Source organism: Dunckerocampus dactyliophorus, chromosome 15 (assembly GCF_027744805.1).
Source record: "Dunckerocampus dactyliophorus isolate RoL2022-P2 chromosome 15, RoL_Ddac_1.1, whole genome shotgun sequence".
Lineage (NCBI taxonomy): Eukaryota > Metazoa > Chordata > Actinopteri > Syngnathiformes > Syngnathidae > Dunckerocampus > Dunckerocampus dactyliophorus.
Window position 1 is genome coordinate 8157897 of NC_072833.1, and position 16244 is coordinate 8174140.

At 39.3% G+C, this 16244-nt stretch overlaps 2 protein-coding genes across 8 annotated transcripts in view; one reads left to right on the forward strand and one right to left on the reverse strand.

Moving 5' to 3' along the window:
* Positions 1–16244, reverse strand: part of chst11 (carbohydrate (chondroitin 4) sulfotransferase 11) — a 114834-nt gene that overhangs the window by 77504 nt on the left and 21086 nt on the right. For 2 of the 4 annotated variants that reach the window (XM_054800969.1, XM_054800968.1), the window contains exons 1-2: positions 1732–1861; positions 1595–1633 (exon numbers count right to left, since the gene is read on the reverse strand). The gene's annotated coding sequence lies outside the window, so the exon portion shown is untranslated. Of the gene's footprint in view, positions 1–1594; positions 1634–1731; positions 1865–2546; positions 2713–16244 lie in introns of those variants that run through there. The other 2 variants (XM_054800966.1, XM_054800967.1) reach the window with 2 other exon arrangements.
* nfyba (nuclear transcription factor Y, beta a) lies at positions 1240–6152 on the forward strand. Of its 4 annotated transcripts, none has more exons than XM_054800971.1 (7): positions 1240–1317; positions 2590–2680; positions 4084–4214; positions 4333–4530; positions 5001–5070; positions 5152–5231; positions 5573–6132. In XM_054800971.1, the coding sequence occupies exons 2-7, from the start codon at positions 2590–2592 to the stop codon at positions 5603–5605; spliced, it is 603 nt and encodes a 200-aa protein (XP_054656946.1). In that variant the 5' UTR covers positions 1240–1317; the 3' UTR covers positions 5606–6132. The 4 variants fall into 4 exon arrangements, with proteins under 4 accessions (XP_054656946.1, XP_054656948.1, XP_054656949.1 ...); XM_054800973.1 differs by lacking the exon at positions 1240–1317 and adding an exon at positions 1326–1609 and having other exon boundaries at positions 5573–6141; XM_054800974.1 differs by lacking the exon at positions 1240–1317 and adding an exon at positions 1326–1599 and having other exon boundaries at positions 5573–6140.

The following is a 16244-nucleotide window of genomic DNA, read 5'->3' on the forward strand; positions in this document are numbered from 1 at the left end:
AGTAAAAACTAAATTGTCTAGCAAACCATTTCAAAGCAGGAATTTTACAGTCAGCAGAGAGCATAGGCAATAGTTTAGGCGCTTTAGTAGGGGGACATCTTGTGGCAGAATGTTGATACTACGATCGAAAGGTGCCTGCTGACATGAGTTGCAAGAGGCGCTGCAACTAAAGCAATTCAAGCAAGCAAAAATTAAAGTCACGAAGTTGCACATTTAAATAAAGCAAGGTGTGAGGTGTCACCATCACATTCAGTTCTCACTCTGAACATGACGGATGGGGTGGGGGTTACAGAGACAGTACAAGCACAGAGAGAGAGAGAGAGAGAGAGAGAGAGAGAGAGAGACGCAAAAGAGACAACATGAATGCATTTCAGTTATATTGATAATACAAAGAGAGTGTAGAGCATACAAGATTAAAATGTCATATTGAGCAGGCTCTAAAATATAACCTGCACATTCACATTAGAAATGTACTTTAAGAGTGCAATTGGAATAAAAAAGACTAGCACTCTATTCCATGTTGAGTATAAATAAGCCATATAATAATGATAGCTATAATATATTTTATATGACGTGGCAATGCATTTTACACATAACATTTTGTATCTTGGTAGGAGCCACTTCGAAGCAGAAGGAGCCGGAATTCCCATCACAAGGGTGCAGCTGTGTTTCAATTCGCGCACTTCTGTCAGTGCACTATGCACACTGCGTACTTAGGTCCTGAGGGTGCAAATTTTGACAGTGTAGTGCTGAATCTCAGTAGTCCTCTTCTCTCCTTTTGTTGATTACTCCCTAAGATGGTGATAATTCTAAGTGTCCATCGCTGCACACTCACCATTTGTGGCGTGTTGTGTGCAACGTCCGGGTACTGACGGCGTATTTCTCAGCATGAACGCACTTATGCAATTACAGTATAAGTACTGAAGTACGCGAGTTGAATCACAGTTAGGTTAAGAGATGCGTTCTAGTGCTACTGTAAATGTAGAATTCTGTGACTCATTATCGTATTTCTGCAATTTTCAAAGACTGTTAAACTAAAAATGAATGTGAGTTAGGTGTAATGACATTAGTTTGTGTTGTTTGTGGTGTTAAATAATTAAAATAATTATAATAATTTAAAGATACTTGCTAGCATGTACGCAATTGCTGGGTATCTGGAAGTTAGGAGCTTTCGATAGGTCCTTGAACGCAGACCCTCTAGTGGCAAGAGCTTGTAGTGCACCCACGGCTCCGCGCTGGGACTGGTCCTTTCGCAGCCATTTTCTGTCCAACCAAACAGCCGTCTCAGGAAGATAACCAACCAGGGCTTCATTGCAGGTCTGTGTCTGGCTCCGGCCAATGATTGCTAACCGATTTCTCGTTAGCTCGAATGGAAATGTCCGCCGCCGTCTGACTTTTTTTATTTGTCGTCGGAGTGAACGAGGAAGTAACGCTTTGGCGACACTTTAATTTAATTAAGGAAACATTCAGCCGCAACCACGTTCTTGCCGTGCTGCGTTCGACAAAGAAACAACAGGCCGACGCTTTTCGCCGCTGTGGATTTAAAATATCAACTCCTGCAATGGGAACACTGTGTCTGTACGGGTTTACCTACCGGAGGTAACAGGCGGTGAATGGCCTCTTCTTTGTCACGCTGAAATGAAATTAACGCTTTTGTTAAGATCAGGCAAAAGAGCTAGCTTCGGTCATTCGGTTATCAGTAGCTAGCATGCTATACGCTAGTTAGCACACCTTAGCTAGGCAGCGAGCCATCATTTTGGCGGGTATTTTGCATTTATGCAATTTCGTATTCGAATGCGGTTAATTTGAAGCATGACAACGTTAAATACATATGTTTTTGTCCGACGAGAGCCAATGGTACTCCTTGTTGACATGTATCATAAGGTTCAATATTACGTCATTCCAATAGGCCACAGCTAATGACGTCATCGTTTTCGCATGACCTTCACGTGCATCTCAATAAATCAGAATATCTGATATATTTCAGTAGTTCAGTTGAAAAATGGAAACATCCATTACACACATTCATTACACACACTGAAGTATTTCAAGAATGTATTTCCTAATCATTTTGGCGATAATTGGCAGACTCTTGTATAGGCGCTCATCACTAGTCTTAACCCTCTGGCTTAACTTCTATTCATATTCGTCTGAAACCTGCGAAAGTAAACGTTTTTTGCATGAAATAATTGTCATGGCTGAAAACAATATACCGTAAAAGCTGTTTTTAAAGTCAGAAAAAGTATTTATTTAATAAAATTAAGTTAAATTAAATTAATTTTTATGCAATGTCAAACTGAGGACAAAAATGCATTGCTGCTTCAGAGGAGGGTAAGTATAAAATCAATTTAGTGTTTGTACAATGCACTTTTTGGAAAATAACTTGCAAAATGTGGTATAGTTTTTAATGTATTAATTAAGATCAACATTTTGTCCCTCATTATCTCCATGGGCGTGCAGTAAGCCATCAAAAGTGTAGTGGACAAATAAGCCAGAGGGTTTTTTTACACACCTAATTGTGTATCTGTGAGTGTGTGTGCACTTGCCTCTTTAATTTAAGATGTGTGACGATGATTATTTGTTTCCCAGATGGACGGAGACGGTCCCACTACCGACGCCTCCCAGCTGGGCATCGCTGGAGAGTACATGCCATCTACACACTACGTGCTCCAGCAAGATGGTGAGAGAATGCCGTTGCTTCTATTATCTCACCTTTAAATAACAAAGAGCATAGACAGTGGGCTGAAATACGACATGCATGTGGTTACATGAGTAGGAGATCCAGTGATTGTTATCTAAAGCTGCCATATTGTCAACAAATATTTTGTCTGCATTGTACACAGAAGCCAATAAAGGGGAAATACTGACATTAGTGGATGATTGTGCACAGTGCAAACTCTTACGACATAATGTATGTAGTAGAGTAGATTTACTCCAAGAACCCGTGGGAAGGGCGAAAAGAAAGTGAATAATTGACACACCCATGAAAAGCCCTAAAAATTACTACAGTGGAACCTTGGTTAGCAACGTTAGTTTCAGAAAGTCTGACTAACTGAAACGGACGCTAATTGAATACATTTTTACAATAAGAAATCATGTAAATCCAATTAATCTGTTCCAGAAAGCCAAAAATATTAACAAAAAACACTTTTATAGTTTTACAGTTGTGGTTTTACATGCAGTAAACAATTCCAAGCGCATATAAACACAGATAAATGCTGAATGAAAGGGATAAATGAACATTGAAGGTTACTTTTACCTTGACCGAAGACGTGATACTAGATCCCAAAGGCACAATGTGGCAACGAGATACCACACGAGCCCCGCCTTCCTGTATTGCCATGAGTTATTTCTTAAATTCAATAGTGTTTCTCACCTCATTAAGCCAAAATGGAACCAAAGAAAGTTTCAAGTGCTAGCATTTTCATAAAGAAGGGAGAAACACTATTGAATTGAATTTGAGAACTAACTCATGACAAAACAGGAATATGGTGTCAGTTTTTTGTCTAAATAAAGCCTTTTCAAGCATAAAAAAGAACTACAATCCAAGTATAAGTAGACATAAGTAGACAATTATATGATTACACTGGTTGCTAGGTGTCAGTAATGTTACTGTAATGTTCAGTGAGGCACACCAGCATCAGACTTGATTGCCGGAACAACAGGCTTTTATTGCAGGTTTGAATTATCAGGCACAATAAAAATAACATGGTAATAATCATAATAATAACACGGGCTGCTGTTGCGACCGTAACCCATGGCAAGCTGAAACTTGCTGACGTCGCTTCCTGTCCTCCACACATCATTTATTGCAACACACAGGAGCACAAGTCTTATTTGTCGTAAATGACCTATTTTCTCTTGATTATATCTACGGTATTTGGTGTTACAAGTGTAAAGGTGGCTATAGAGGTGTTATTTCATGTTTAGAGGGCTCGAATGTTAAAAAAATATACATTTCGAAGGCCAAACAGGTTACTATGCTGTAACAAAGAAAATATTCAATTTATAACTAAGGAATCCTAATGAACTCCGATAAACGAGGGATAACTGTACTGTATTTTAACAGATTTTTTTCCCCAGATGATGCGGATGAAAGTATGAACGATCATGAAGAAGGTGGCTCGAAGGACAACTACAGGGAGCAGGACATCTATCTCCCCATTGCTAATGTGGCTCGCATCATGAAAAACGCTGTTCCACAAACTGGAAAGGTTTGTCAGGGGCAACAAACTTCCTTATTAAAAAAAAGAAAAAGTGTTAAGTCCAGTGGACTTCTACTACATTTTTCAAGTAGACATCTTGCAACACGTGTGCGTGTTTTCCCCGCAGATTGCAAAAGACGCCAAAGAGTGCGTGCAAGAGTGCGTGAGCGAGTTCATCAGCTTCATCACGAGCGAGGCAAGCGAGCGCTGTCACCAGGAGAAGCGCAAGACCATCAACGGCGAGGACATCCTGTTCGCCATGTCCACGCTGGGCTTCGACATGTACGTGGAGCCGCTCAAGCTCTACTTGCAGAAGTTCCGAGAGGTGAGCTGGCGAGACCTGCACCAAAAGTTCTACCTTTTTAGAAAGAGAGTGATGCTTAATTTGTTGTAATTGGTTGGAACAGCAAAAGTACACCAAATTGTTAGGAACACTTACTACTGAGATGCATTTCATTTACAATTGGTGGTCCGTGCTGAAAAAATAGCATCTCTGTCAAATTTCAATTTTTGTCAAAGGACAGTGTTTGGAGCGGTTTATGAAACTGCAATTCACCAACTCTGCCACTAGGTAGCGCAACATGACAGTAATTGTAGCTTTTGTAATGTATAAGAAAATGTAATTAGTTCCCTGGTTTTTGGTTTAATGTCCCATGGGATGCATTGTGGTCATCTACAGCCATTTGTTTCTATTGATCTTTCTACAAGGCAGAACTGTAACATAGTTGTCATATTTTATCTGCACAGTGTCCTGTGCATTATTATCAATTGTGTGCATTATTTCTCCCTCCCTAGGCAATGAAAGGGGAGAAGGGCATGCCTGTGGCGGACGGCCTCGGAGAGGAGCTCACAGACGACAGCTTCAGTGAGTTGACTTTTGTCTTCAACTTTCTCGTATGTTTTGGAAGCACACAAACAGTAACTGTGACTCTTCTCCCTTCTGCAGCAAACCCTCTTCCAGCAGGAATTATAACAGCAGATGGTCAGCAGCAAAACGTCATGGTGTACACCACCTCATATCAACAGGTACCCTTCACTGAAGAGTCTAAAATGATGATTTAAAGTAGCTGCAAATGACAATTTTTAGATGTGGCTTGAGTGCAACACCCACTTGGTATACTGTAATTATTTCAATTTGAAAACTCTTACGGAACTTTTTAATCAACATTTCAAAGCACATGCAGCGGTAGACACATGTAGGAGGTTGCCTACAGCCACAGTTGTTAATGCCAATGATTGTTGACCTGGCGGTAATTAGTGGTTATTTGCTTTTGAAGACCCCGCACCTGTCGGTTAATTAAATAGAGGCATTAATTGGAGCATCTACAGTATGTCCTGTCTAAAGTACCCTGCTGTCTGTGTTGCAGATTCCCACCGTACAGCAGATCCAGTTCTCGTGACACGGTCTCACCTCAAGCATTAACAAGTGGCCCGTGCTCGCCCGATGGCCTCCGACCCATGACTCTGGTGGGGGGAATAAAGGTCATCAGAGGAAAGGCGTACCCTTCATGTACAGAGAAATCACTATCTGTTGAGTAGAAAGTGTAGTTTCTAGCTGTATGGTACCAAAAGGTTTTGGATTTCATCTGAACCACATTGGAAACACAGCTGTGTGTTTGTTTTTTAAAGGCTAGTCTTTACGTGATAAGCGGTCTAATTTCTTTTGTGCATGTGTGCATTGTAATGTGTTTGCTTTTATGTTTTTTTTTGTTGTTTTTGCGTCTGGTAGGGGGGCAGGAGGTAGGGGATGGGAAGCTTACTTTTAGCGACTTTTCCAAATAAACTGCGAGAAGAGACGTTCCTGTCATGCCAGGTCTTTTGTAAATTCACCCGATTTGTCATGTACTGAAGTCATTTGAATAAAAATGTTCAAACATGTAAACTTGCCAGCATTTTTATTTACAGCAGTAAAATGCCCAGTAAAATAGATGCCGGTGTCTTTTATTATTAATGTTTGCGTATTTGTCCATGTATGGTTGAACTTCTGCATCTTTTTAACACAATGATGCCATTTAGCACAGTAGGGTAACTTATGTTAGCTCGTTGTCCCAATGACACTTTAATGCACACAAACACCCTACCTATACATGTGCCAATTAGCAAATACCCAACGATTAATCTTATTACATGTCCAAGTACACACATTTACTCCACAAAAGGACCAAAAATATGTTCTCCACTTGATTAGTTACTGCTGTTCACAGCTTCTTCATGCATATTGTTAATAATTGTATTCTAACTATACATAACAGCAGCATGTTGTCACTGCAAATGATTTGCTGGCTATAAGTGGACAAAATCAAAATAGCTGAATGACTACATACTGTACAGTATTATACATTGGTACTGTATGTATCATGTAATTATGTGTTACAGATATATAAAATGAATCAGGTAATGTATGAAGCATTATGCAAATATTTTTTGATTTAGGAAAACGGTAATCTGACTGATGAGGTGGGACACCGTAAGCTTTTACTTCCTGCTCCTTTTCGGACACATCCTATGTGACGCTCTTGTTTGTAGCACTGCTATTTTGTTAAGTTATACTTTTATATTATTGCTTTTGTTAGTCAAATTGTCCTTTGAACATAGCTACCTGTAATTTTCAACCTGAACATTCCTTTCTGATAAGGGGTGGGCAAATGGTTCCAAATGTTGACAGTGTTGATACCAAGGTGAGTATCAGTATCGTATTGATATGTGTGAAGAGATTGATCATTTTCACTTATCTTTTATGTTTACTGTACAGTATCTCTTGAAAATTGTTAAATTATGCACACATTTTCAATTAAAAAAAATATCAAATAAAGTAAATACAGTCAGCCTGTATTTACTTGTCACTGGATCGACACCAAAATTTCCAGTGTTGCCCACACCTACTTTCTGGAAAGAAATAAAATCTGAGGATTACTAAATTGCAACAACTCCAGCAGATGGCACTGTCTTCCTGTCAAATAAGTATTTATATGTAATACAGAGTGACCCAGTTACAAAAGTCAATGTTCAAGTTCAACTTTAAATTAGTGGAAGTCGCATTTCATGTTTCCAGTTTTGGTCTCGCCACTGTGTAGATGCAAGTAAGTTAAATGTCATATTTCCTGTTGGGGCTAAAAGGACGTATGTCATTTCCTGCTATACAAGCACAGGAACCGCCTTGAAAGACTTTTTTTTTCCCCCTTGGAGCTTCCTGAGCCGCACCCACGCTTGTGTAGAAACGCTCCATTCTGCTTGCGTGTCCCTGCACCACCTGACGGACAGACACATAGTGCCAGGACGTCTCACTAAAATTGCCTGCACATCTATGATATATGTACACAATGACACACTCCCTTTCCTTTTCCTTCTTTCCAGCTGTTTTACACATCTGACTGCTTTTTACCCCTCCCATCCCTTGTTGTATTTAAGTCACACTATAAATAACACCACGTTCAAGGTGAATGGTAATGGTTTATTCCCAACATGCATACAACGTCACATTGAAGCACAGTTGCACAATTCAACATGCTCGAAAAGGAGTAGGAAGATGCAGAGCTTATTTAATCCTACCACTTCTCCATGTCTCAGCAATTACGGATAGTTTGTTCGCTTTGTTTAACATGTACCAGATTACTAGATTTGTTTTTAATAATAAAATAAAAAGGATAAAGATGTGTACTAGTAATAGGTAATGGAAGGTTTAATACTGTGTATATATAGCAACATCACATGGTTACATTTGTATTGTGTATCTAGATGTGTATCGGATCGTTTACCACCAAGAGATTTACACCCCTACTTATTATAAAAACTTTTCTGCGATTATCTGCGATTAATTGTGATTGATTATGAGTTAACTATGGACAAAATGCGATTAAATATTTGAATCGACTGACAGCCCTAATATATAATATAAATAAATAGCTGGCTTAGAATATACTGACCTACATTTGATTGCTTTTAGCATCTTTAATATAAAAAAATTATCAAAGTGGTCCGCCATCAACTTTTAAATTTGTCTGTATGTGGCCCTCAATGGAAAAAGTTTGACACCCCTGTTCCTGATGAGGGCTTGCCTGATCATAGCCCTGCTTGAACCAGGAAGTAGTCTGCAAACTAAAAACACTCCGCGACTTTCCCCCCACTTTTATTACTTGCCGCTTTGCTAAAAGGTTTGATTGAAATCTGGCTCACTATCCATAAAGCTGCAGTGGAGGTCTGCTGTGGATCGGGCCAACAGTTCCTCCTCGTGATAAGTGAGCTGCTATCATGCACAGTCAGACATGTATCAGTGCGTCAGCCCTGCTGTCACTCATCCCTTGACCCAAAAGCTGTCTCTTATATCTGCAGAATGCTATCCCTGGACTCACACAGTATCACCTCCTTCCTGTCTTTCACCTTTAACCCCATCTGCCCTGAAAGGGGGATGCATGGCAGCATGACCCCCAAAGCGAGGAGGGCTGAAAACAAAGTGCCCTAGATTCAAAGCAAAGGAAAGAGGCATCCCAGAACTACCTGACACCAAACTTTTTTTTCACCCCCCTCACATACACACACGCCTCTTAATGCTCCAGATGCCGCTCCACTTGGTACCAGGCCTCTGATAACAAGGTGTGGAGAGGTCTGGGACCCATCATTACTCCAAGGATCCTCCCACAGCGCACTACACAACATGTGCTTGATGACATTTTTGTAATTCTCACTTCAGCCCTCTCCTATCTGTCACACCATGTTGTACTGCAGTTATTCAAAAGTACAGTACAACATTCAACAGTGGTAACAAAGCATTTGTTCAATCGTACATGTTCAGATAGTTGCTACTAAACAGTTAAAAAAAAATACATTTACCCTGAGACCTATTGATTTAAATGCTCATTTCAGTTCGTAAATGTAAATCTGCATTCTTCTCCTCTTGGCCGACATGCTGGGGTTCCACAGCCTGCTCTCCAACCACGCCTACTTTGTTGCGATTGGTCGGGGTCCCTCACTTGTTTGCTCCACATTTGAGAGAAGATGCGCTCAAACGGTCGCCTGTGTTGTTCCGGGTTTTTATAATGTCATGAAGGAAAAACCTCCATCCTCATGGACATGATACCATCCCGTACATCGTAAAATAAAATATTTTTTTTCCATTCTTGCTCCTCACGGCGATAAATTATTATAACAATTACAATTATATGATTACAATAATTAACTAAAGGTTTGGAAGGGGTAACTGCTTACTAGCTATGAGCTGTTCAAAGTCTGGATTATCCTTCTAAGAGCAACATTAGCTTTATGCGGCGTAGCATGCAAAGACAGAAATGCTAATAAATGTGGTGTCACGAATGCCAACGCAAAGGCTGAAAAACAGAAAAGGCCCTAAAGCCGGGGTAAGGAACCTATGGCTCGACAGCCATAGCTTTGGATGACTCTCAGACATTTCTTAACACGATAAAATTAATTTTAATTTGTTTCTCGCTGCCATTTGAAAGTAAAACACTACAGTGATAAAAAGTATAAAACATTGTCATGCATTTTTTTCTCTTTTATGTCTACTGTATTGGGTCACTATATGGGTGTTATTTCATGTCTAGAGGGCTCTAATAATGTTAAAAACTGTATTTAGAAGGTCGTAAACAGGTTCTATGCTCTAATTCCAAAAATATTTAATTTATAAATAAAGAATCCTACTTGGTGGAAATTCACTTATTACTGGGGGGCTAGAACCAATTAACAGCGATAAACAAGGGATTACTGCATGGAATTCCAGACAGCCATTGTATAAATGCAGTTGTTCATTTCAATGTCAAGTGTGGTGGAGTGTATTCAGTGTATAGTTCTTTTAAGCAATAAGAGGCTCTCTGGATGTTTGGCCCAGGACTGGCTGCTGCAGTCTGCACTGAGAGATCATGGGACAGGTCCGCAGAAAACAGTGCAGAGGGAATTCCTTCACCACAACTGTTAAAGGATTATACTTACGATTAGCGGAATATAGCCCACAGGGAATACATGAGCGAACTATAGCCCTTTGACCTTTTTTTTTAAAACCTTTAACATTGGTCATCGTAGCTTTAAATGACCAAAATAATTCCAATGGCTTCTGAAACTAGAGTTGTTTTCCCGTGATAGGCTATACAGTAATCCCTCGTTTATCACAGTTAATTGGTTGCAGACCCGGCCGTGATAAGTGAATTTCCGCAAAGTAGGATTCCTTCTTAATAAATGAAATCTTTTCGTAGTTAGAGCAGAGAAACCCTTTTTACGACGTTCTAAATACATTTTTTAACATTAGAGCCCTCTAGACAAACTAACACCCCTATAGTTTACATTCATATTATTCAATATAGTAGACATCCATTCATCCATTTTCTACGCCGCTTATCCATAATAGACATAATAAGAGTAAATACGCCATAAGACACGTGCTCGTGTATGTCGTTATAAATGTGCTGAGTGGCGGGCGGACAGGAAGTGACGTCAGGGGTTCAGAGTTGAGTTTCAGCTAGGTGTTGATTACGGCCGCGCCCTTGTTTTTATTCGGGATTATCGTGCCTGATAATTATTATAATTAGAATTCAAGTATAATATTATAATTAAGACATGCAATAAAATCCTGTTTTTCTGGTGATCAAGTCTGGTGTGTGTGTGTGTGTGTGTGTGTGTGTTTTACCAAACATTATAGTAACATTACTGACACCTAGTGACCAGTGTAGAATACTACATACCATTCACAGCGTCTTTGAATGCATCTTCTGAATGCCTTATATTTGTATTTTAGTTCATTTACCCATTTTTATGCTTGGAATTGCTTAAGTCAAATTTGCTTCAATATGCATATTATTGACTAACAATAGGACGTATTCAACTACAAATGAGCATGATTCATTCATTAATGTATTTTGGAAAAACTGTGAGAGTGAAGCTGCGAAATTCATACTGCGACTGTACTGGTCATAATGCTAATCAAGGCTTTGCTACAAAGCAGAGTGGGGGTTTAAGTAGAAGTGCGAGCCAGTGTGATGGAGAGACAGAGAAACTTTCTATGACAAACTTTAGAACTGTAGAAAAGTGATATTTTATTGGGTGTTTTTGCTCGACTGTAAAACATGTCAAGGAGTTTGTGTGGAAAGTAACAAGGAGGGGCATTCACATACACTTCATGTTTATCGTTTTACAGTTCTTATTGTAAATCCCAAATCCTTTCATGTGCATTACGGGTGTTTTATTCAGTAAAACCTGGACAATTTTTAGTTGGTTCGTCCTAATACCCTGGTATCACACTTTTAGTATGCAGTAATGCAAAACAATGTTTGAAGTAATCCTTAAAAAAGGGATCCAAGCACATACAGCAGACAGCATGACACTTTTACAGCTACAACAAGTGAAATAATTCTAAGTGGACTGTTGCAATTATAGGTGCTAATGTTCTCACGTCTGTAAATGACACAGCGTTGTTGTGTTTAAAATGCTTTGGAGGACATGCTAGCATACATGTAATACAAATATAGTTAAATATTATAATCATTAAACAAATGTTCAAGGACTTATGGCGAAAAGTGCCAATGCAAAGACGCTCTGCATGATGGCAGCCATGTTTTTCCAACAGTCTTGCTCATCAAATAACAGCAACCATGTTAGCCTACCTTCACTTGACTGTAGCAGCATTGTAGATTTTTATAAGCAACACTATTTTTGTGTATATGTTTGTTTTTATAAATAAACAAAACCAACTTACTAGCGATACAACAATGAATGAAAAAAAGAGGAAATTAAAAGACTCATTAGCAAGACAAGCCACAGCTGGGGAGAAGCTGAAGGCCCACACCTGTTGCTGATTGGCTGACAGTGTAAAGAGGGTGGGGCTGACAAGAAAAACACAGGTGAAACTAATCAGAAGCTAAAGGTAACCTCACAGAAAAAAAAAACAATCTAATGTAATTCAGAGTTCAGATGTTTTTTGGACAAATTCCTGCCTGTTTACAAAGGTTTGACACTTTTTTTTGGTTACCGATTCTCAAACCGTGTCCCTCGGCGCATTTATTGTAAAAATAAAATGAACTAATAAAGTAATACACTAATTTTGTCACCTATAACACAACACGCTAGGATGTGGACGTTTTCATCAAATAGCTTAGCATATATTGTCTCTCTGAGCAATCAATCAACTCTCATCCCGGCATTGTGGAATGTATGACCCGCCTCCTCAACATCATCGTCTCATCTTCAAGTGTTCTTTTGCACTTATTGCACTAAAATGCTGCCTTGTCAGGTCTGAGCGTGGTCACACTTTCACACTAGCGTGGATCGGTATCACAGAAAACTAGTGTCCCCGCCCTCTCGCGTCCGGCGTTTGAATTCCACACTTGTGAGCTCAGCCGCTCCATCCCGTTCAACTTTCTGTGGCCTAGCCAGCTTCATTATCCTGCTACAATGACACAGGCATGCCAGGAATGTTGCACGCACACACACATACTTCCAAGCACCTCCTGGTTCTTCTTCACCCCCCCCCCCCCCCCCCACCACCACCAGGAGTATCCTTGCACTCCTCCTTATCAACCCCCCAACCCCCAGCAAAACACCACCATGCCTGGTGCTCCTCAGCGCCTCTATCACCACTTTGTGAAACGGTACCTACCACAGGGCGGTAGCGTCTTAATCCTCCCAATAATTTACTGTGTTCTTGTTTTACTGAGCAAATTTACTGTGCGCATAAGACAACTTTGTCTAACACAGACTGTACCGTATTACCATAATTCAAAAACACTTCATGTTCACCATGCAGGAATTTGGTTTTCGGATCATTTGAAGCAACCTCACAAATGAGAATGAGGAAATCATTATCATTATTTATCAAACTAAAACATGAAAGAGTGTTTACGCTACTTGGTTTTGTTACTTTTAAAAATATTTTTAAACTCAACCACTTTAATTTATTCATATATATTAGTAGTACTTTACATTCCAAATACATTTTTAAATTACTCTGATATTTTTATACACAGACACTTAATATATATATTTTTATATATATTTTTTCCTGCAATAATTGCAATTTTAATATACCATAAATTCTAGATTACTGACCGCACCTGAATATAAGCCGCACCAACAAAATTTAAAGAGAAAAAAAAAATTGTACCTATGTAGGCCCATGTTGTAACATGGGATATTTACACAGAAGGACACACTATAAAACTTGCAATCCTACCTAAACTCGGTGTTCCCCGTGTCACTTGTTAGCTCCAGTGAGATGTGAAATGCTTTTTGCTTTGAGTTCAACAGCTGCCACGGTCCACGCAGTCCAAGCAGAAGCTGTAGCAATTCTACATTTGAAAACTTACTCAAACTTACTTAAGATTTGCCAGATCAAAACACGATCGTTGCATAAGACTTCAAAACGTGATATTAGCTTCTATCGTGGAAATGCACTAGTTTCTGTTTTGGCACTCTAAGCATCAGGGGACCTGCAATTCTTTTAACCATAAATTAGCCGCATCATTGTTTAAGCCGCACGGTTCAAGGCGTGTGAAAAAGCTAGCGGCCTATTGTCCGGAAATTACGGTTTATTTCAATTTGTTTTCATATTTTTATACTCAGCTGCATTAATAAAATCCAACCCTGATCAGCGCCCGCCCAGGGTAGTATGTTTTTCAGTTAATGTCAAAAATTTACTCGTACATTTGCGTACATTTTCTGGTTAGCGTACAATATGGCGCACGTCTAGACGTGTTATCAATACACTGCGTGAGTCAAATTCATTGTTAATGTACAGGTATTTTTATCACAAAATGTCCTGTTGGCATCCTTAGCTTGCAAACAAAAATGTATTTATCACATTTTCTGTACTCTTTGAAAAGCTTGATGAATTCTTGAATGGAAAGCGCATCACAAATAAAATACATTTTTGTTGTTTTTTTTTTATTATTTTTTTATTTTTCAAATATAAAACATTTTATCCTAATAAAAAGAGATTTATGTATAAATATTTATTTATTAGTGTTGACTCCCCTCCTCATTTTCAATACATTTAGTTTAAAAGGAACGATATATTGTAATTCACTCACTATAAAGGACTTAAAAATAGGCTTGTATTAAGTACAATAGCATCTCTATATAATATGGGGAGACATCGCTGTTGTTGTGTCATGGTTAACTTTAATGCTCAGAATTGTGAGACATTTATTTGCAAAAACAAAATGTTATAACATAGACATGTAATAAAACCCAAAACAAACCAAAAACATATCTTAAAGCACGGATTTTTGTCTGTCAGCAAGAGACGTGGGAAGTTTTATGATTTTGCTTTCCTTCAGCGGGTAGGCTAACCTTGCATGATGTTGCTGTTAAAATGTGGAAGTAACGTTAGCACAGTAGCTCACATAGCTATGCTACTGTTGCTAATGTTTGTGCCCCACTCCTTAATGTTACATTGTTGAGTGTGATACATGGCATCTATTCCGTTGGGTAAGTGTTACCGTGTAAGAAAAGTCTTTCTAAATTCCAACATGAAGGCTACATTAAGGCTAACACACTTCAAATACACAATTGTGGCACCTCTGACAGTGACTGAAAATGGCTGAAAAATAGAATAAGTACATAAATCCCAAATACAATTCAAAGGGCAGGAGTTGAACAAAATGAAACATCAAATGCCAAACTTGTGACTCATCTCATCTATCTTTAAATCTCAATCTTTGAAGCGTGTTTCTCCATTATTAACTAACAGATCCAGTGGCAGGAAGCAGCCAGGAAAACTTCCACACCCCTGATCTTATCCAGCCTTGTTTCTTCCCAGACACGGCCCAAAAGATCATTCACATACTGTGTGTGTTTGTTGCATTCATGGCCTGAAAGCCCAGTCACAAATAAGATGGCCATCGACACCAATCCGTGCCTGGCAAATACTACTTTAAATATGTAAATAACACGTTCTCTGAACCTGCGGCGATCTTGACAAGGATCTATGTATATTTTCAAATTGTTAGTCGTCGGTGAAATAGAAATTCCATGGTTGTAATTGTTACATTATTGAGGTATAGTGACGATAAAATGAATCGTCTACATGAAGGTGGTCCTCTAACAGAACGAGATACTTACTCACGGTGCAACGAAATAACAACACAACTCATCCACAGCAAGTTAATGCATCACATAAGTCAACTACTGCGTGGGTGAGAGCTAAACATAACACGTACTGTAACAGACGTTTACAAGTGACCGCAAGGCATGCCGGGTAGTCCAGCGGCAACAACAATATGAACTATGAACGATAAAACAATGGAAATCAAGAAAATGTGAACGTCTCTCCTTGTTCACTTTCCTGACAGCCCCCTGCCCGATTTATTTATTTATTTTTTAAGTTTGTCAAACTCAAATGTTTCAGATCATCATTAGTCAATGACACAACTGAACTGAATTAAACACAACTGTTTTTAAATGAAACGTTTTATTACTAAGGGAGAAAAAAAATCCAAACCTACGTGGCCCTGTGTGAAAAAGTGATTATCCCCCCCCCCACATAAAGAAAGTAATTGAGATCTATCAGTCTGGAAAAGGTTCTAAAGCCATTTCTAAAGCTGTGGGACTCCAGCGAACCACAGTGAGAGCCATTATCCACAAATGGCAAAAACATGGAACAGTGGTGAACCTTCCCAGGAGTGGCCGGCCAACCAAAATTCCCCCAAGAGCGTCGCGACGACTCATCCGAGAGGTCACAAAAGACCCCACAACAACATCCAAAGGCATGCAGGCCTCACTTGCCTCAGTTAAGGTCAGTGTTCATGACTCCACCATAAGAAAGGGCAAAAATGGCCTGCATGGCAAAGTTCCAAGACAAAAACCACTGCTGAACAAAGAGAACGTTAAGGCTCATCTCAATTTTGCCAGAAAACATCTTGATGATCCCCAAGACCTTTGGTGAAAATACTTTGTGGTCTGACGAGACAAAAGTTGAACTTTTTGGAAGGTGTGTGTCGCATTACATCTGGTGTAAAAGTAACGCTGCATTTCAGAATAAGAACATCATACCAACAGTAAAATATGGTGGTGGTGGTGTGATGGTCTGGGGCTCTTTTGTTG

Coding starts and splice junctions, on each gene's coding strand:
- nfyba (XM_054800970.1), top strand. CDS start 2,284: ATGCAATGTCAAACTGAGGACAAAAATGCATTGCTGCTTCAGAGGAGG. Junction 2,332..2,589: donor CATTGCTGCTTCAGAGGAGG/GTAAGTATAAAA, acceptor TTTGTTTCCCAG/ATGGACGGAGACGGTCCCAC. Junction 2,681..4,083: donor CTACGTGCTCCAGCAAGATG/GTGAGAGAATGC, acceptor TTTTTTCCCCAG/ATGATGCGGATGAAAGTATG.